Genomic DNA, 20,774 nt, shown 5'->3' on the forward strand with positions numbered 1-20,774 from the left:
CGTCTCTGCTGCCGGCCAGGCACCGAGCGTCGCCCCCTCCCCGCCACACAACCACCGGTGACAGCCGCGGCCTGGAGCCGTCCCCGCCGTCGCTGCTCGCTCACCCCCGCACCCACCGGCTCCCTGCGGGGAGAGGAGGGCCGCTCCACACACAGGCTGTGACCCACACTCAGGGATGGGGATCTGGGTGACGAGGCCGCGGCCGCAGCTCTGCACCTCAGCGCGTTTTATTGGCAGTCAGAGAAGTAAACGATACCAGACACGAGCTTGCCACTGCCTAAAGACCGAGCCTCCCGTTACAACAGCAGATCTGCTGCCTTCTGCAGGACCCGACACGCCGCTGCCCTCAGCGGCCGCCTTCGTACAGGCATTGCACACACTCGGCACTCTGCTTTCCAAGGCAAAGACCGAAACGTAAAGCTGATCCAACACTCTCCAGTGCTTCAGGAAGCCATTTCTGTCCGAGTCAGCCCACCACGTCCGTACACTTGTACCAGAGCCTTCGGGAGATTCCCGACAGCACTGTTAGGAGATGAAGTGAGTCTGTGGGGTGATTTGTTCCAACTTGTGATCAGCTGGGTTTGCTGATGCTTCGTAATTGCAGATGGTGACTTCGTGGCGATGAGCCTGAGTTAAGGTTAAACATGTTAGTCCAGAGGAGAGCAGAATCCAAGTCCCTCCTAAAACACCTGACTGCCAAGAGCTGAGCAGGTTCCCATCTTACAGACTTTTCATCGCAGACCCCCCCCCAGTACTCCCACTTCTTCCTCACCGCTAGAGCTCAACTTCAGCTATGATTTAAAGCCCTTTTTACACTATTAGCACAGTCTCACTCATCCCTGCTCTCACCTACCTCCGTCCACTCTCCTTTCAGGCCTATATAAAAAATCTTCTTGTCTCCGCTCCAAAGTTCTTCGGAAAGTGGATGGAGAGGTGGTAAACATTGGAGAAACGGGCAATTCTGAAAGAAAACACACCCTGAAACCGGAGCTGTGCGTACAGGCTGCCACTCCGCTGCATTGCCACCTCCTCTCAGCATGGCACCGCAGCCCCGCACCGTGCGTAGCTCCTACCCTAACCTGAGTCAGACTTGGGAGCAAACGACTTGAGGGTGCAGGAGGAACAGCTTCCCTCACGCTTGCGGAACAAGCTGTCACTGGGGCCAGAGCAGGGGACACGACACTGGGATGATTCTGCACCCTGAAAAGTCCTGGGTCACAGGCACAGGAATCCCCCTGGCTCCGGGGAGGAGGTTTTCAGACCAGAGCTCTCACCTGACAAGGGCAGGACGGAGCCAGGGAGGCAAATTCTACTGTGGGCAGCTTTGAGATGCAAGGGAAGGAACTGCCCTCTGCTAACACTTTCCTAAAATTCGGCAGCACACCAGCAGGCTGGATAGAGCGCGGCTCCTGCGCTCGGGAAGAGCAGCCCCCTGCACCCCCCAGGCGCGTGGGTCCGCATCGTACTTGGTGGGGTACTCCAGCTCGCCCGTCGGATCCCGGTTCAGGCTGAACGTCTGGTCCGGTTCCCTGGCTGCGTCATCAAAGGACATGTGAGGAATGTTCTTGAACCTGGGAAGAGAGGGATGAAACCCAGGAAGTTATTAACATACAGGTCAGCTAATTGATTTCCTCCCCATCCATTAGCACTACCCGGCTTCTTCTCAACAATAACAAACTGGATTTGCTTTGTCTTCTAAGGGAGAAAATACCAACGCCACCACAAAGCATGATCACATTCCAGAATACCCAACACCCTGAAGAAATAACAAGGAAGAGCGAGGAACAAAGCTGGGGAGATACAGATCTCAGCATGCTTGGGTACATGAAGAAACCCAGATCCCAGCACACTGCAGATCAAGGAAAAAGGGGGCTCGATAAAGGTGTATTTCTTTCCCCACAAGCAAGAACTGCAGAGTACTCAATCCTCTCTCATTTAAAAAAAAAAAGGCAGTATTAAAAAGGATCTCTCTCCCTTCAGGAGCTAAAGCAGGCCACGTGGCTCAGCACGGCAGGACCACTGCCAAGCGCCTTACAAACCTCACCTGGCCGCAGGACGCTCCGTCGCTTGTGTCCCTCCCTCCCAGGCCTCAGTTTCCCCCCCAAAGCGTAACCCCTCTTGGCCCACCGATCCTTCTGCAGCCCGCTAAGCCAGCAGCGGGTTGGTTTCTTCACAACGCACAGCCAGTCTCTCAACCAAACGTTCTCTTCTAATTAAAATCAGCACCCCATTTCTCTAGAGAAAAGGCAGCAAGTTATGTTTTCCCTCCTGAGGTCCTGGAATGACCGAGGTGCTGCAGAGTAACGCTGCTTTCTCCCACACTGCGCACGCTCGCTGGGTGCTTGGGCACCCAACAACGTGAGAATCGCTGTTCTCGTTAGCTACGAGTCAATCAGTTCAGTTTAGGCTCCAGCAAAGTTAATGCTCATTTTACTTACAGTCTCATCTCCGCTGGATGCGTACCGTCATCTTCTCCCATCACAATTACTCCTTTTAATTTCACGTTGCCCGTAAACCTGCCGAGAGACACAGAAACGGCGTTTTCATCTTCATTCTCTCCAAATCAGCCCCGGTGACCGGAGTGCACAGATGTGCCTCATTCCGAGGAACACAAAGGTGAGGAACAAGCCCTGCCAGCAGCCAAAACGATACCAAAAGAGCTCAGGGAAAGAACTTACGGGATATTAAACAGAAGCTCCTCATCATCGTCGCTTTCTACGAACTGGGGAGAGAGAGGAGCAGGTCAGGGCTGGCCCCGGCTGCGCAGGTACGCGGGTGTCGCACCGGGGGCGAGGGGAACACAGAGACCGGTGGGGCGGGTAACCTCGGAGGGGTTCAGGGGCAAGGCGGGGACCCACAACACTTCGCTTACTCCCGCACCCCCTCCCGCCGCCCGGCTCTCCTTAGGCAGCGGCGCTGCTGGAGGCCCCGGCCCGGCCCGGCCCGGCCCGGCCCGGCCCCACCTGGGCGCGGTCGCCCCGCTCCTCCCAAGCGCGGAAGACGAGTGCGCCGCTGCCCTCGCGGCGCTCGTTGAGGCACTGCAGCCGCTGCCGGTCGATGCGCAGGTAAAGCCCCCAGGCCGCGCCCCGGTCCCCGCCGACCGCCGCCGCCGCCTCCCCGCAACAGCAACAGCAGCGACCGTGACCGTGCGCCATGATTGCGCCTCAACCCCGCCCACTGCGCCTGCGCGCTTGCCGCCGCCGCCGCCCCGCCCACCGCGCCCTGTCGCCCCGCCCACCGCCGGCGCGCGAGGGGGCGGTGCTCGGCCGTGCACACGCTCGGCCTCCGGTGGACCGAGCATCAGCAAGGGGCTTGTCCCGGGGAAGGGGGGCTCGGCCCCAGCCCCGGCCTCGGACGGACCCCGGGGAAGGCCGGGCTGCGCCGGCAGTGTCAGCCGCTGGGGGAAGAGCAAAGCTGCTTTTCAGCAGCGCCAGGAAGAGCTCCTGGGGTTTAGAGTTGGGGCTTGTTCCAGCCAGGAGGGGGAACGGGAGCACCCCCCCCCCGCCGCTGCCGCTGGGATACCCGGGCAGAAGCCCTCCTAGGGGCCACAGAGACCTAGTTTTGCTAATGGCGTATGTAACGTTTATTGCTCACAGACAGAAAAGAACGAGCAGACACGGTCCAGTGTTTGGCTTTTATTGAGACATGATTTTCCTCTTTTCATATAACTTATCTAATTAAAATATTCATCTTAGTTACCACAAAAAAAGGAACATAGAAAATTGTATATACACAGTTGGGGACCAAAATACAAATGCAAGTCAAAGTCACTCCCCCTCCTGCCCACGTTACTCATCCCACCACCAGCGGGGCGGCGAAGGGGGAAGAGGCAGCTCTGCTCAGTTCCTTCGTGTGTAGTGTAGCACAGAAAAATTGCACCAGTGTAACACCCCGGGCACCGAGAGACTGGGAGCGGAGCAAGCGCTTTTACCCTAGACTTTGCTTAGTTTGTGTCTCATGGAGTAACCCTTCTGCCTTCCCTGCTGAGGGCTGGTGCCCACCTCTTCCGTCTGTGTGGTTTTAGTGTCTGAGCAAAAGGAAGGGGAGGGAAGGGAGAGCGGTTGGCATCGGTCCCAGTACCAGTGGGACTCGCCCAGCACAGAGTGGAGTCAATTCAGACACAGCGTCCCATCTGATCCTCTCTGTATGCACCCCCCTCCTGCAATCCAGCTAAGCTAAAATACAGACACAGTTGGCAAAGCCTAGAGCAAAGAGGCTGCTCTGAGAGGGAAGGTACATCACCCCGTAACAGCAATGCTTTGGGCAATACCCACATCCGAGTATCTAGCTAGAGTATTAATTAAGTGGCAGTTTAGCAGTGCCCAAGGTTGTTCTTGGGCCTCACCCAGTTCCTTTGCTCCACTGGGGCCTGAACACAATGCCAGACTCCCCTTCCCTCCCCTCCGCCCCTACCCCAAGTACAGAGGAGAAATAAATGGTAGCACAACGGTCAGCAGAAGATAATATATTGTTATCTAATTAAAAATACAGCAAAATTAAATACAGCAAAAATGCAAGAGTAAGGAGCCATTATTTTACAGCACACCACACACTGAAATGCTGCACGGTAACATTAAAGCATCTGGGACCGTAACAAACTTACAGCACATAAGAGTCTGAGAACATTTTTCCAAGACCTTCAAAGTAAGAAAAGAACAGACCAAATAAACAAGAGACAAGTGTTCAGAACGGTTTTAAAGAAAGAAAAAGGAGAAAAGAAAGAAACAAACAAACCAACAGAAACCAGAAGCATACAGGGATTTTTCTAGAGCCCTCCAGGAAGGGCTCTTCACAGCAAGGTTTCCCCCGGTCAGTGCGCACAGACAACTCCACCGGTTCGGGATTTGGCAGCCACAGAAAGCCAGCAGCAGAGCTCAAGAGCTGCCACCAACAACAGCATCCACTACCAGCACCTTTTCCACCTAGACAGCAAAGTCCTAGGGCAGCAAATATGGCTTGGAACAGGAGAATCTCTCCCCTCTCCGATCCAGTCGGACCTCTGAGCCCTAACAGAGAGGCTGGCTCCCTCGCCACATGACCTGGGTCTAACCAACTCCATCCTCTGCTTGCACCACCTCTGGGTGCAAGTTCGCTTTTGAGGCAGACATAACCCACAAGCGGAAGTGTTCACCACAATAAGGCTTCACATTTAATAGCAAGTGCCTAGTTGTGTCCGGCTCCCTGCTCTCTACCGCGGCCTCAGCAAGTCCACCTGAAATCACACACCTCACGCAGCGCTCAGGCTCCTGACCTCCCCAGAGGAGCTGTGCTCCAGGGCACTTCCTCACAATTCCACCAACCCCTGTGTCCGCCGGGTCACATCGCACCGCTTTTCCTTCCAGAGCTCCAGTTCCTCAGATACCAAGTACAACCGAGCTTTCTCAACTCCTGCTATGAAGTATGCACGCATTAAAAACAAACCACATTCTGTTATTCACTTCCCTCCAACCCCAGTCAAGTGGTTTCAGGTTCAAAGACTAAAATCCTTGCTTTTTCCAAAGAAGGGGCAGAGCAAAACATACAGGGAAAAGACAGGATTTAAGCACCAGCTTCCAAACTGGAAATAAATCCTTCTCAATTCCACACAGAAAACAAGATAAAAGTATTCCTTCCTTTTTTTTTTTTTTCCCCAGAGGCAAACTGATGCCTTCATTGATATTTAAAAACTGTTTTCAATTCCAGAGGCAGACAAAGTCCCCTCTCTCTCTCCAAAAAAAGAAAAAAAAAGTTAAAATCTGATTTGGTGCACAGTAAAATTTCTCCCCTACTCCCTCATAGTTTTATTCCCAGTAGCCAGCAGAAGACAACAGCAGCAGAGAAAAAGTCCCCAATGGCTCTTGGCATCCCTCCACAACAACGTAAGCATCTGTACAAGATCTACAGTAACAGCAGAGAAGCTTGAGAGCTAAGATTTTATTAACATACACGAGTAGAGAGCAAAGCCTCAGGACTTGATGCGCTTGCCAAAGGATCGACAAGCAGATGGGCCACCAGTCCTACCTGTCCCAGAGAGTCCAGGTGGGACTTTGGGCCCAGCAGGTACCAGATCATGAGGAAAGACTCCCGTGACACCCAGTGTCCGCTCAGACAGATGGATTCCTGCCAGCTCGAGTCACAGAGAGGCTGGCCCTTGTACTGGATTGGGAGGGGGGAGACTACTGGGAGCAACATAAATAATACCAGCAGGATAGAGGGGCAAAATATTAATTAAAACCATTTTATAATTTATTAAGAGGTTAAATAGTAAATAGTCTCTGGATCTTCCACTCTCAGCAGGTGCCAAGACTTCACATTTTCTTGTATCGGGAGATTCTGTACACCCTTCTTTTGACGGATGACAAAGCTAGAAACAGGATGTTAAGGGCAGGGGGAAAAGAGGGGGGCTTGACACTGAGAAAGGGACCAGAATAAAAGATAAAATACTGTGCTGTCGTCTTGTGCAGATCGAAGCTTCTCCCAGCAGCTGCAGCCTCCAAAGAGTTCAAAGAAAAGGGCTGTTTGGGTACCTTCTCCGCCTTCAGTGCCACTCCCCCAGGAGAGGGAAAGTCCCAGATCTGCACTGCAAACTTATCTCCGAGAAAACCTGTTTTTGAAAGCTTTGATAGTCTTTGCCATCATGGGTGCAATTTCTGCAACAGAGAAAAAAAAAAAACCAAATCAAATAAAGAAACCTCACACATTAAAGCAGCAGTCACTAGGAGAGCAGAGAGCAATTCACAGCTGCAGCCCTGGCAAAGCAGATGCAAGGCAGGCGTTAAGTGTGCGCTCTCTGATCATGGCCTATCATATTTTCAGGTCACAGACAGGTCACTGCTTTCTGCACTGCAAGAACACAGGTCTTTGCCTAAACTTGCCCTGCTTCCTTCCTAAGGGAACTGCACTACAATTTCATTGCTCCAAAGAGCTGGACAGACACAGAAGGACAGCAGGAGGGAAGAGGCAGGGTTTCTGCCTCACTAGTACCATTAGCACAGGCTGATACAGTCAGGACTGAGCAGGCAGGTGAATCGAATGTTTCGCTATGCTTTTTCTTGTGCAAGAAGTTTGAATAGACTTTATCACCCTCTCCTTAGGGAGAGGAGAGAGGCCACCAACATCAACCCTCCTGCATAGCCTGGATTTCTCTTACAGCAGAAGGAGCAGATTCCTGTATTTGTAAAGGAGGAGCTCTAGAAGACATCACGGATGTTCTGCGGTTTGTACTTACTCTTCACTGGTGGTTTCCTGGGGTCATAGGAGGAGAAGGTGCTACCTGAAGATGGGACAGAATGGGCACTGCTGGTGCTGGGCCCATCATAGGACTGCTCCTCACTCACACGAGTGTGGCTTTTGCTAGATGTGTACAGGACTGGTTTTATTCTGAAACAGAGATGGGACAGATGTTTCAGTAAAAGAGTCACTGTGGTTTGATGCAATTCTTCAGACACAAGCCACATTTGTTAACAGCAGCAAGGCTGATACCACATGGAACCAGCAGTGACGAGGATCTCCACACTTCCCAGCAAGAAAGAGGCTATTACAGTTACAAGTTTCACTGCAAGAGGACCTCCCAGACACACAGTATCCTTTCCTGCCAGGATGCAGAGCTTCAGGGGGAAGCTGGCAGGAGCCCATGGGAAAAGAGGCCCTGAACAGCAAGTGCTACTAAGAAACACTCACTTGGTCTTCTCTGGCAGAAGAGGTCCTCCAGTTCCAAACTTCTCTTGTCTCCTTCGCACGTCCCGAGGGGGCTTTGCTGCGGAGTTCACAAATGCCATTTTGGCTACTCTACCTGTAGGAGGCCAGAGGGAAACACTGCTTAGATCCAACTTACTATAAAGGAGCTCCTCAGAGCTCGGTTACAGCAAGCTCCAATCACCTCTCCCCAGTCCATCCATTCCAAAGCTCTGGTGATAGCCTCCTCCCTAAGGTCTGAACCTCTTGCAGTCACAACATGGGCTGTGAGAAATCAGACTGATCAGCTCAGTACTTCTCATTACGTTCAGCAAAAGAGCAGGAATGCTTCCCCCACCCTGGTTTTCTTCAACCCCAGCATGGAGAAGCCACTCTAGAACAAGAGGTGCCTCTGCAGCCCTACACGTTCTTGCTGTAAAATATTGCTCTGTCTAGTCTGCATCAAAAACACTATGGATGAAATCAAGAGCCTGCTAAGCCATTAAGCAAAGGCCACCACATAAAGAACAGAGAGCTAAGCAACTCCTAAATTGGACTAGTTTTAAACCAGTCATTCCAAAAGACCTTCCCCACACAAAGATATCCCCTAGGCAGCATTCCCAGACCCCTCTCTGATCATTCAGCCCTACTTTACCTTTGGGTTTGTTGGCATGAGCTGAGCCAATGTTCCGTGCTAACATGAGCAGCCGCTGCTCTCGTGCGTCGTGAAGTCGAAGGTACATCTCCCGCCAGGACTCAAACTCTTCTGGCTTCTCGTTCTTGAAGTCTCGGAGACAGTGATTGTGCCACAGTTGATCCGTATCCTCAATGAGGACCTGAAACAAACCCACGTGTAAGCTAGGATCCCTCCTGACACCTTCACTCCTCTCTCCCTCAGCACCAGCTAGCACCATTGTCACTGGAATACCACAGAGGACAAGACAGCTTAGCGGCCAGCTTGCAGCAAGAGATGGGCAGATGGCAAATCCAGGAACTCGGGACTAGCAAAAGCCACCTCTTGTTATAAAGAGCGTTGTTCTTTGCTATTCTGCTATTGCAGATGAGGACAGAACATCACTCCCGCATGTCACCATCCCTTCCCCAGGCCCAGCACTCACATGATTACATTCCTCAATGCGATACAGCTGCTCTGGGGTGCATCTCTCCAATACTGGCTCCAGCACTGAGAAAGGGACACCACCCACTTCATAGATTGCTAGAGAGAAGCAAGATGCACAGAGTATTTATCCTGCTCCTTCCTTGCCAAGGAAAGGGCTTGACACCTTGAAATGCAGTGGAAAAACCAGCAGTGCTGTACGCCACTACACAATACAAGGGGAAGGAGAAAGGAACCATAGGTGCAATAGCTCTAGTGAGTCATCAGGCACCAGTATCTCCAAGTTAAGAAGTGCTTGCGCAAGGCTCTGTTTACCACTATTTCCAGTGCTTTAGCATTCCCTGAAAGCATGCTGGGTGCCGATTCCTGCAGCACCTGAGCTTTCAGTGAGATCTGTCCCATGTTAATTAGCTGCTTTGTGACAAGGGGCAACTAACTGTTCACATGCTCCAAGCCAGATGCTGCTGGGATATTTACAAACAAGCTACCAAGACTTCAGTATGATCTGCATGGCAACATGACTTTAAGACAGATGAGGAAAGGCACTTACAGTCAATGTTGTTGCTGAGGACTCTGATACATTGCTGATACAGAGACATCATCTTTGGGAGGTAGGCAGTTTTAGAGCCCGAATACACTTGCATCTTTGAATTCAACCGGCGGCCTGTGAAACCCGCTTCACTCTCTTCAACTGGCGAGGACACCGCTGTAAAGTGAAAGACTTGGAGTAAGAAAGGAACAGAGGAAAGAAGAGCCCACCTTGATGAACGGCACAGGAGACACAAATTGGAGTCCCTCAGAAGCAATCTAAAAGGTCTTCTCTAAGAGACCTGCAGCCTCGTTCAGGAAGGGCAAGTCCAAAGCCCAAGCCTCAAGAAGGGTCAGCAAAGGATCTTCCTCATTTCTGCTAGAGCATGTGGGAAAGCAGCTACCTTTTTCTGAAACCTAGGCTCTGGGCATCAGAGGCAGGACGCTAGACCCCAACAGAAAGACTTGAACCCAACCAGCATCCACTCCCACTCCCTCCCACAAACAATGGCTGCAGCCCATTCCAAACCTATTTTCCTGCCCAACATACCTTTCCTTTTTGTCTGGGAGCAGGTAATGGACTCGATTGAAGGAAGAGGGCGGTAATTGGCCTGGATGGGGGGCAGTGGGATGTCTGGTAATGTTGGTACCACATCTAAAAGTATCTGGAAGGAGAGGATGTACATGCAAGTAAGCCAAGAATACCGGAGAATGTTACATCCTGCCAGCGTACAAACAGCACTGAATTGCATTTTGTTTGATATTTTGAATAAGCCACTCAATGCTGATCAGCTTGCACCAGGAAATAGCCTCAGGGGGAGGCTGCACTTCTGCCACATTACTGTGGCTCTGTCTAGGCTGTCAATACAAAGAATCCAAAATTCAGGATCTGAATCACTCAGCTCCCTCCAGTAAGAGCCATCCACATCTTTAACCTACTAGGTTCCATGCTGAAGGCCTCTGGCAAGAACCCAAGTCAGATTAACAATGCAAAGAACTAGAGAAAAAACAGAAGAGAAAGCTGGCAGAAACATTTCCTTGATCTCAAACACTCGTTTACCCATTCTGTCTCTTCTCCTCCTCCCCGCCTCCTGCAAAAAACTGCAGTGGTGGAGAAGAGGGGAACCTCAGAAACTGAGGGAAACCTAAAACTTTGATATGAGTTATTAGAATGAATGGCAAAGCAGGATTTTAAATGCTGCTAAGATTATAAAAACACTTTTTGAAGAGCAAAGTGTTTCAAAGTTGAGTAAAAAGATTAAGCAGTACAGGTTTTACACATTAGTCCCTATTTATATACAAAACCCTGGCACCCGTGTGGCAATGAATATGTACAGAAATATTGCTCATTTTTCAAACTTTCACAAAAGGTGGTCTGTCTTCTAGAATAAGCCATGTTGTAACACCAGTTACATGTTAGTTAACAAAACTGTAGTACTGATATAGATAAAAAAGGTCCATTTTAGAGAAGCATAAAATGAGAGGAGAGATATGGGAACCTTGCTAGCAGGTGGAGATGCACTGCATATTAGGCCGGATTCTAAGTCAACTCACATATAAAGATATTCTGCATGCTTAACAAGTGTATCATGTCCAATATGCTTTCATACCAGTGTTTAGCTGAAGGTGTTCTCTTTTACTCTCCCCATTTTTGAATAAACAGGGTTTTGCCTATTGCATTTCTTTTTTCCCCTCCCTCTTCACCCACTTTTTACAGCAGAGTTCCACTCAACAGCACAAAGCAATGCCTGCGGCTTAGGGCATATGAAACACACGGTGTCTCCCAGCAGGAACCAGGAGTCACAGACCTAGATACCAATGAGACACTGCAGGCACACCCTGATGCAGAACACAGCCCAGCACCTCCAAGGGGAAAACTAATAAGCCCCAGACAGCAGAGGACCGAGAGCAGCCGATCCCACCTTCTTTGTTCACTTTCAGATCCTTCAAAACCTTACCCTCTTTGGTTTCGGAGGCTCTGGGAGTTTCTTCTCTGCCTTTTTCTCACTTGATCGCTTGTGGCTTGGACTTTTCCGACTCGAGCTTGAGCTGTTGGTACTGGCTTTGGATCCGTTCTGTTTGCTGTGCCCTCGATCTTTCTCCCCAGCTGACACAGAGGGTTTGACCGCTTTCTTTTTCTTTTTCTGGGGCTGGTCGTAGCTGAGGTACGACTCAAAGGACATTGTAGGTTGTTCAAATTCATCCTCCACTTCCCCCTCCCCAAAATTTGAAGAAAAACCCACTGGTTTTTTGTCCACATCGGAGACTTTGCGCTTCCCCTCTGAAGATTTTAAGCTCCCAGAAATCCCCTTTTCTTTAATCCTATTTGACGAGTCACTCTCAGCTTTCCGTTTCTCCCGCTCTGTGTTAGAGGTCTCCAGGCTCAGTTTGGGCTTTTCCAATTTGCTTTTTTCAGAGTCCCGATGTTTTTGCTTCTTGACATGGTTGTCCAAAGACTCTTCCAAGTGTGGCAATATGTGCAACTTCTCCTTTCTGGAGGTGCCGCTTTCTCGGTTCTTCTCCTTCTTGGTGCCATCTGACATCCTCTGCTTCTCCTTGCTGCCCCCTGCCATGGGGGCTTCTCGGAGTTGCTCTTTAAAAGAGGTCTTGTGCAATCTTTCTGGGCTGAAGGCAGAGGTCCTGTCCTCCCCTCTGCCATCAAGTCGCTGCTTCTTGTGAGAAGACTTGTGCTCTTTGCTTCGACTCATGTTCCCTTTGTCATAGAACTCACCGGGGTTCCTCTCCTGGCCTCCCCCCAGCTTCTCCTGAAAGCTGTGGCCTTTACTGGCTTTCCGATGAAATACTGTCGGTTCTTCCTGCTCCTCAGAGGCATAAGGGTCTGTGTACATATCCTGAGGGCTCTCACTTGGCTCAGGTGACACAGTTTGCCCATAGTCCGAGTACTCCTGATCTGAAGAGAGCACTGGGGAAGATCTGCCCCAACCCTTCCCCTCGTGGCTGCTATAGCCATAAGTCTCATGGGCTCTCTCAGGCCTAGGATACCTTTTGGACTTCTTTTCCCTATGATCTGGGCTATAGGACTGGCTGCAAGACGGCTGGAAGGGTTCTGAATACTCCTGGTCAGGTTCCTCATCCTCTCTGAGGGGGGGTTCTTGATGTCTTTTGCTTGAGCTGCTCCTCTCGTAGTCACGGTCTTCAGAATCTAGGTTATTTCTGAAGGGATAAGAAAACAAAATAGTTAAGATTAAAACTTCCCAATATGAATGAAAAGAGCCATTCCCCATGGACTGTGTGGACAGGAACCTCTCTTACAGAAGGCTAAGGTTGTATTTGGTAGTTTTGTGCCAAGAATACCACTAATTCTGTCAGGCACAGCAACATTCAGGGATTTAGAAACTGCGTTTCTAGTGCAGGAATTGATTAAGCATTTTTATTAGGACTAGAGATTTCACAGTTCACTGGGAAGCAGAGACAGATGCATACAGAGACTTCTCCATGCCCACACACTCCTGGCTGTGTGGTGCCTATGGGAAACATGCCCTCAGTTCACCAGTTAAGCATGCAGGGATACCACAGCCGTTGAAATTATCATGAATAACTGGGTCTTCATCACCCACATCTAAACGATCTCATTGCTGGGTTCAACACAGCTTTGTTACTGCAACATGCTTGCTAGCATTAACTTTCAGTTTCCATAGAATTTTTGCACATAAAAGCCTTCTTTCAAAGCGAGCCACTTCCTTTACGTAGGCCTAGAACTTCCTCTCTTTAGCATCATAAAATGGGAAGCAAGCAGATTGCATCTCCTGCTTTATTAAGGGCACTTTTCTGGCATATACTGTTAATCTCTTCATCAAACTGCCAATTCTTGAAAAATCAGCCCCTACTTTCACGCAAAACTGCAGCCCTTAGCAACCCAATGCTCTGCAGCTAGCAGAGGCAGGAAGTTTATGCCAAAACAAGGCAAAAACCCCATGCAGAGTTAGCACACTTGTGTTACAAGTTTTTCCAGAGCCTTCACTTTGTTTCCTTGGTCAGAGAAGTTCATAATCTCCACTGCAAAAATAAAACAAAGCTTATCCATCAAGATAACTGAACAGGTTCACTTACCTGTCTGCCTCTTGGGACACCGGCACTAGCTTCTTCCACCTGGCTACGAGGTTCTTCGCAAAGTCTCCTACAAGCTCGTGTTTCCGTAAACTGTTCACAGTCTTCCCAACACCCGTCTCCTTCATGAGAGAGCCAAGACATGAATTCATCTTAGCAAAACAGTCAGCATTCTCACCTCTGCTAAACTTCCTACAAAGTGAATAAAGTTAACCCGCTACCTATTGCTGCTAGAAATAAACTTCCTTGACCTAACGGCAAAGATATCACATGTATTACGTTTTCAGCAGACATTCTATCATTTAGTACAGTTCTGTAAATCAAAGAAGACTTTACCTTAGTCAAACACAAATTATTTGTATTAATAAACCAAGTTAGTATTTACCATGACTGTTGGTAAGTTTGAAGACAGAAGTCACTAATAATTTTAAGGATTAGCACTTCCTAATTTCATGCTGATTCAGTTATCATTAGGAACTGCTCCGACTCTCATATCCCAGTCAAGTGTTAAGCTTTTGGAAGAACTGAGGATGACAAACTGTCCTCCATGGCTTCACACTTGCTCTGACATGCTCCTTCCCCGTGCCTGGAATCTCTAGAACCTCATCACAATCGCGCCTGGGACACCGGGCTGTAGCAGATGGCCGAGGCAACACACCCCATTCCAGGGAAAGCAGCATTTCCGTGGCAAACAGTTATCCTGTGACTTGACAGACACGGTGAAAGAGTGAGAGATTTCACAGCTCTTACCACAAGAATGTCAACTGTGATGGGCAACTCAGCCAGCCTCTTCAGACTTTTCAGCAGCTGCAGAGACAAGAAGGAAAGTGTTCAGACTTGTCATACTGAATCACATACTGCGATTAGAAAGGAAGAGAATTCTGCACTGCATGAGAGCTTGTTAGAAAGATCCAAGTGGCAGACAGCTGCTGTCTTGCTCCAAATCAAAGAAATTATCATCTCTCTGCCTATGAGGGCCCATCTGAGAATCTTAAAATGCACTCAAATATTAATGCTTTCTTCACACAGGACTGCAAGTTAACTTTGGATTAAAGCATCAGGAACAGACAGACACAACTCTGTTGCACAGCAAGTGGAAGAAAGGACTCGGAAGCTAGTGACTCTCAGAAGGTGGTGCTGATAATCGCATCGCTTGTTGAGAGGAGGGGAAAAAAAACTATTAAGAGTCCTTTCTGAAGTTTTACAAAGTTGACACTGAGGGAAGGGAGATTTCTAGATGCTCTTAAAGATCTAAGAGGGAATCCCTATCTCCCCTGCGGACCCTCCACTCTCTCAATGCTGCTGACAGTCTCTCTCCTCTCAGCTACAGTCTGTGCTAAAAAGGCAACTGATCCCTTCCACAACCACTGCCTCTCGCCCCACTCTTCTCCCTTCCCTTCGCCATACACCAGTGAAAAATGTTGTTTTCCTCCACACACACGCTGCCAAGCGAGGCCCTGCCAGCACGTACAGCTGCTCTGCGGGCCAGGGAGGGAAGAGGAGCCCTCTCCGACTTGCACCCCGGCGAGGGGCTGCAGGTGAAGGGGACGTACTTGTACCTCCGCCACCCAGGTGGTTTGGGACAGCACTTCACCGAGATGTCTACCGACTTTTTAGTTACAGTACATGGCAGCACACGTCTGACAGCACTGCTGCCCCTCACATTATCTCCCGCAGCTCAGCTATAGCCACAGACCAGCCTTGTCAGCGTTCCCATTATTATAGCCCCTATACATACAGCCCAGGCTTTGTTCAGCACTGCTGCGCTATACGCCATACAAAGGGCTGTCCGTGATCCAGAAGATCTTCTCTTTAAAGCACTATGCTCATGCTCAAATTAGCACTGTCGGCCTAAGCTATTCCAATCACCCCCACTTCCACTGTACAAGGATCAGAGAGGTTTAGAGGTTTCCTTCCTTTTGAAGGAAATAAGTTCTTTTAAGCTATTTGAAGAGTGCTGTTACTTTCAGAGAGAAAATACTCAACACAGAGATAAGGGTTCATCTAGCTTAAGCACAACCACAGGACAGTTTCTGTTCACCAGAAACCACAATATTTAGGACTTAATTACCATGACTGAAGGTTTAGGTTTTCTTGTTTTAGAAGACTGAAACACTGGTACCAACAGTAACAGTGTGTTTCAGCACTCTTGAGCTGGGATGCCGAGAGGGATGCAACAGTTCTAGCTGTGCTGTAACCACAGCTAACAGGGTCTTCAAGCCCTCTGTCCCTGGAATTCCGGACTCACGGTAATGTGGAGTCTCCCCCAGGATTCACAGGATCTGGGGCAGGTAACGCGCTCCACCACCTACCTCAGCTGATGGGGAGCGGAGGGGAAGAAGCCAGTTAAGCTAAAAAAAAATCCCGACATCCTTTCAGTTTTCAGAACCGCTGTTACTTCGCCAGCACTGCGGCTCAACAAGCCCACTGGCAAGAGAAGCCATCGAACAGAAGCAGCAGAGGTAGAGACACAGCCCACCTCTGCTGCCTCCCCTCAAACTGCCACGGCAAGGCCTACCAGAGCTCACAGGTCAGGATCCCTCCGGGAAGGCCAAGATCCTTCTGGGATCGGTAATGCAGGGGCTTGGACTACTGTGCGTAAAGGCCCTGTTTGGAAGCGGGCAGGAAGGGAGGGGAAGAAGGATGGATCTTGTACTAGATAGAAAAAGAGTAAAACAGGGCAATATTAAAACAATAGCGTCTCTGTAAGCCTATTACCCTCCTAGAGAGGTTGTTTCAGAGCTTACAAAATCCCATCATGAGAGTAAGTCAAGGGAAAACTCATTATGGTATCCTTAACGCCTCCCAATTATTTTCTAGCTACACCCCACTGTAGCATCTTCCACAGCTCTCTTTGCTCTTTAGTTATTTGTTGCCTTCAGGGCTGAATTCCAAGAAGAAAAGCGCTATTCTCAACGGAGCTCATCTCTGGATTTTATATAGCCAGGGGAAGTGTGGTTTAAGATCAGGGGACCCACACATTTGATCCAGAACACATCTCACAGGTGAGAACTCACGGGGAACTGGCTTATTCCACAGCCGCTGCAGTCAATGGTGGGAAACCTCTATATATCTTGAAAAAAAAGCAAGAGCTGGCTTTCTGAGAGGCCACCATACACATACCTTCGCCTAAGTGTCACTTTACCAAGCTTTTATGTCTGCACGTTCATTAGAAACGTTAACACAGTTTGAGTTCAGCAGACTTATCAGCCAAGTAGTAAATCTCGAAATGACGCTGTCAGGAAACAAGGCATTTTTGTTACCTGCGTCATCAGTAATGCACTTATCGGACAATCTAAGATATCAAAACCTGTGCTTATTGACGCTGTCCAAGTGGCATACAGCCTGGCAGTATCTGAGTAGGGATATATTTGGGAGCTGCGTTCGTACAGCACAGCAAAACCTCGCTTTGCTTGCAACCTCTGTGGACCACAGGTCCATGTGCATGAGATGCACCAAGTGAGACAACTCTGATGCAGTGAGGCTTAAAAACTTGTACTAATCTGTATTTCCTATGGAAACAAGCTGATGGAGTACACCCCACTGCCTTCAGCTGAAGTCAGACAAGCAGACTCAAATCTGGCAGCTCATCTCAGAAATAACTGAGACCCTACAAGTCCTACGAGAAAAAGGTGACCGGATAGAAGACAGAAAACACAAGGCTCGTATCTTGCTAGACACCAGATGAAATAGATACGAGAAAGCTCTTCTAAAACACCCCAGCGTATGGTAGAGTTTCAGTCAATCAGCCACAAGACACAAATCATAAAAACTTCACCTAGTTCCAGCTCCAAGAAAGTTTTGTTTAACATGGCTGGACTGTTTTCTTTTTCTAAAAAAAATCAGCCAGACTGTTACAACACTAACAACACACATTAATATCAAATTACTACAGCACAGCCTGGCCTCTTCCTCTCTGTGAAGATGCTCTCTTGTTCATGTTTCCCTTACTCTCTTTCTTCCCTCAGTCCTGCAACAAAGCTTATACCTTCTCTGCTGGAAAAAAAAGACCGTTTCCAAACCATTACAGCAGCATCCAAAGTTTCACTCATACAGTTCTGTGCCAGCAGCCCAATTTTCACCCAAAAACAATATTAACACCTTTCAGCAAGGCAATTTAGAGTTGTACACAATACTGGGGAAATATTATTCTTTCACATTGCTGATAAAATATTTCAAAAGGGCAAAGCAAGAAAACCAAAGACTGGAAATGGTGTAACCTGTGGGTAGCACCCAGAGGTGCCGTGGATTTGCCCTGCTGACAGGGTAAAGCTGTAGCTGCTACAGAACCATTATAGCAGAAGAGCCAAAAGCCATTTTCTGACATAGGAAGGTGCTCAGAAGATACACAATCTATCAAGACAATGCAATGGCAACTAAATTCAAGCCTAGAAACACTAACACTTCCGAGGATATAGTTGAAAAGGTATCAGAAATAAAAAGAGTACAGGTCACAAGACCTTTCTGCTGGGGAAGGGAAAAGGTTTAAAGTCACTATCCTAGCTAGTAACAGCTTGTGAATGCTTACCACCTCTCCCTCCCCTTGCAAAACTGCATAGGATCAACAGAGAAAGAAACGACTTAACACCGCAAGGTTACTGGAGAAAGAGTCAGCCTGTGCAAATAGCGCCCGAAGACTTACAATGCCCAAGAAACACAGACAAGCAGTTATTGCCCCAAGCTGACACAAGGGTCAGGAAACGGGAGCACTAATTCTCTGCGCACAGCGTGCTGAGCCAATATTTGAAGCCTTGCACGTGCTCTCAGCACCACGGAGCCCAAGACCCCCTGGAATTGACTCCTCAGCAGTCCATTCAGGGCCCCACCGGTTAAACCCTGCTCTGGTCTTGGCTGAGAGGATGAGAAAAGGAACCAGACCCTCGCATTGCTTTGCCCCCAGTTAGGCTGGAGCTGGGTACAGGGGCTTCAATTTCAAAGGGTCAGCACTTGAGCACTTCGGTATCCATCCTTCTTCATGGGTGATGGGAAGCCTTGGAAAGCGAGCAGTTCTGCAGGCGTTTGCCTAGGTTAAACAAAATTAACTGAGCGCAGAGTGGCTGCACAGCCCTCACTGCTTCCTCTTTCACCTGAATTAAGTGAAACATGCACCAAACACCTGTAAATAGTCACAACAGATGCTCCCCCTTTAAAACATGACATCCTAGAGAATGGGATAACAGCATGTGCTGGGCCCACGCCTGAGCTCAACCCTAAATCCAAATTTCAGTTGAAAAAAAACGGCTCGGAACCCTGGCGCCCAGCAGGAGAGTTGCTGTCAGCAACAGACGCAGCCGAATCTCACCAAATAGATTCGTGCACAAGCGCAGATCAGGGCAGCGCGCACACGGCAGCCGCTCCACGACAGCTGCTGCAGGCAGCAGATTTTGGCAGCGGACACGTTACCTCGTGGAGATGGGCGAGAGGCATCAAGCAACTTCCCCAAGGCTAGAGAGGGAACTCACGCCGGGGCAGAGTTAACACTCAGCAACTTCTTGCCCTGATCCCAACTCCCTGGCAATCGTGGTGGCCTTGCCACGGTGCTGGCCCTCCCCTGTCCCATGGCAGGGCTGTGCCTCCCTGTCACCTCCTGCCCGGGCTCACGCCGGGCACCGCGGCTCTTCCACCATGAACACGTCACCAGGGCAAGACTCTTCCGGCAAGTTCTCCTGTTGCCCGCTTGCCTGCCATGCCTCTCAAACCGCACCCCATCGACGTGCCACGGGGGAATCCCACACAAGAACCCCGGCACGCCGCAGCGGGCCTCCCTCGGGGCAGCCGGGGCCTGCGATCCCAGCCCAGGCTGGCAGCAGCGCGGGGGGCTCCCACCGGGGACAACCTCTCGGGCCTGCCCCGCTGCCACGGCTCGGAGGCAGCGGGCCGCCCGTGTACGCCCCACAGACCGCGGCCTCGGCCGGGCAGGAAACTTCGGGGGGAGGCCCGGCGGAGGGCAGGCCCGGCGGAGGGCAGGCCCTGCCCGGCCCCGCTCCCCGTGTTCCCCGCGGAGAGGCCCGGGCCCTCCCGACCCCTGGCCCCGCCGCGCCGCACCCGCCGAGGAGGGGGAACCTCGGCCGCGCCGCCGCCCCCGTCACCTTCTTGGGCTCCGAGCTGCCCGCCAGCCGCGACTGCAGCTTGCCCACAACTTCCAGCACCGACTCCGCCATTTTTACTGCTGGAGAGGCCGCGGCGGCGGAAGCGGCTTCACCGCCCGCTGGCCACACGGCGCTTCTCCACCGCCGTCGCCATCTTGGCTGCGGGCAGGAAACGGAAGCGGCGCAGCCGTTGCCCCGGCCGGTGGCGGCCATGGCGGGTGCGGGCAGAGTTCGGCCGGGCGCCATCTTGGGGCCTGGCAGCGGCGGCAGGCAGCGCCATCTTGAGTGCTGGCAGGGCGCTGCTGAGGGGAGCGCGGCCGCCGTGGCCGCCCCTCTCTGAGGCAGCGGTGCGACCTCGGGCCCACCGTGGTCAGGACAGTCTTTCCTGAGACAAATGTGGCTTCATACCTACTCCCGTTGCCTCCCAACGGCTCCACCACGGCTGTTGGGAGTGGAAAGTAGGTTTTTAGATTTGTTCGTGACCAAAGGCAAATTGAGCAGTGCCACAGCTGCCCAGGCTGGGGGCTCCTCAGGCCAGGGCCTCGGAGCTGCCATCCCCTCCACTCGCTCAGGAGAGCGGGGAAGGCGTCAGCAGGGCGATGTTCCCCCAGCTCATCCCCAAATGCCCGCGTGAACCCCTCTGTGGTGGAGCCAGGCCTTTGGCTGCCTCCTCGTTGCCTCGCCCTGGGCAGCGGCCAGGTAATCATGCCCAGCCTTTGGTTTACTGCCTTCTCCTGACGCTGGCTGCGATGATGCCCTTGGCTGGAGCCGCGCTACCTGAATCCAGCCCTTTCCATGCCTCTCGGGACTCGGCTGAGGGCGGCTGTCCTCGCATCACCCCAAAAGCCTGCTGTAAATGTAGAAGTGATAAGAGCAGTCAGCTGGCTGGGAGGGGAGAGGTGGGAGGAGGATGTTGCGTGGGGAAAGTTGAGGGTCTCTGTGTCTCAACCTGCAGAGCCCTGTGCTGGTCAGAGCTTCCCCTTGGACTAACCGGTCTTAACAGCAAGGTAAGGAGCAGACCCAGCCTATAGATGAGTCGTAGAGAACCAGGGCTCGCCTAGCAGGATTTGCAGAGACCTTGTGTGGGGCACGGGAACTGCTGAATAATGGACATAATGGCATGGGGAAAGACTTTGTTGTTTTCTAAAATGGGGCTGGAGGAATTATTGGCAGCAAAATAGTGCCCAGAGCTGCAGAGTCCAGGTAGTTTTCCAGGCCAGCTTGGTGTTTGCTGTCACTCAGACCCTGCTTGAACCCAGGGCTTGGGGCACCGGCAGGTGAAGTAGAGGGATCCTGCCTGTTTGCTTAGATATTAAAAT

At 50.8% G+C, this 20,774-nt stretch overlaps 2 protein-coding genes across 2 annotated transcripts; both read right to left on the bottom strand.

Annotated features, from left to right (window-relative positions):
* Nucleotides 1-176: 176 nt before the first annotated feature.
* PITHD1 (PITH domain containing 1) lies at nucleotides 177-3,155 on the bottom strand. The gene is given in 7 exon segments (XM_050909923.1): nucleotides 177-627; nucleotides 854-894; nucleotides 897-961; nucleotides 1,467-1,571; nucleotides 2,439-2,516; nucleotides 2,679-2,722; nucleotides 2,964-3,155. Coding segments are annotated over 7 exon segments (627 nt in total). The 3' UTR covers nucleotides 177-525.
* Nucleotides 3,156-3,625: 470 nt separating this feature from the next.
* On the bottom strand, nucleotides 3,626-19,527 carry ELOA (elongin A). Its single transcript, XM_050909953.1, has 11 exons — nucleotides 19,456-19,527; nucleotides 14,117-14,173; nucleotides 13,370-13,488; nucleotides 11,257-12,472; nucleotides 9,849-9,963; nucleotides 9,321-9,476; nucleotides 8,772-8,869; nucleotides 8,309-8,489; nucleotides 7,660-7,771; nucleotides 7,208-7,359; nucleotides 3,626-6,629 (listed from the first exon to the last, which is right to left on the bottom strand). The coding sequence occupies exons 1-11, from the start codon at nucleotides 19,525-19,527 to the stop codon at nucleotides 6,568-6,570; spliced, it is 2,340 nt and encodes a 779-aa protein (XP_050765910.1). The 3' UTR covers nucleotides 3,626-6,567.
* Between the last annotated feature and the right edge of the window lie 1,247 nt (nucleotides 19,528-20,774).

The sequence above is a fragment of the Gymnogyps californianus genome, chromosome 22, assembly GCF_018139145.2.
Source record: "Gymnogyps californianus isolate 813 chromosome 22, ASM1813914v2, whole genome shotgun sequence".
NCBI lineage: Eukaryota > Metazoa > Chordata > Aves > Accipitriformes > Cathartidae > Gymnogyps > Gymnogyps californianus.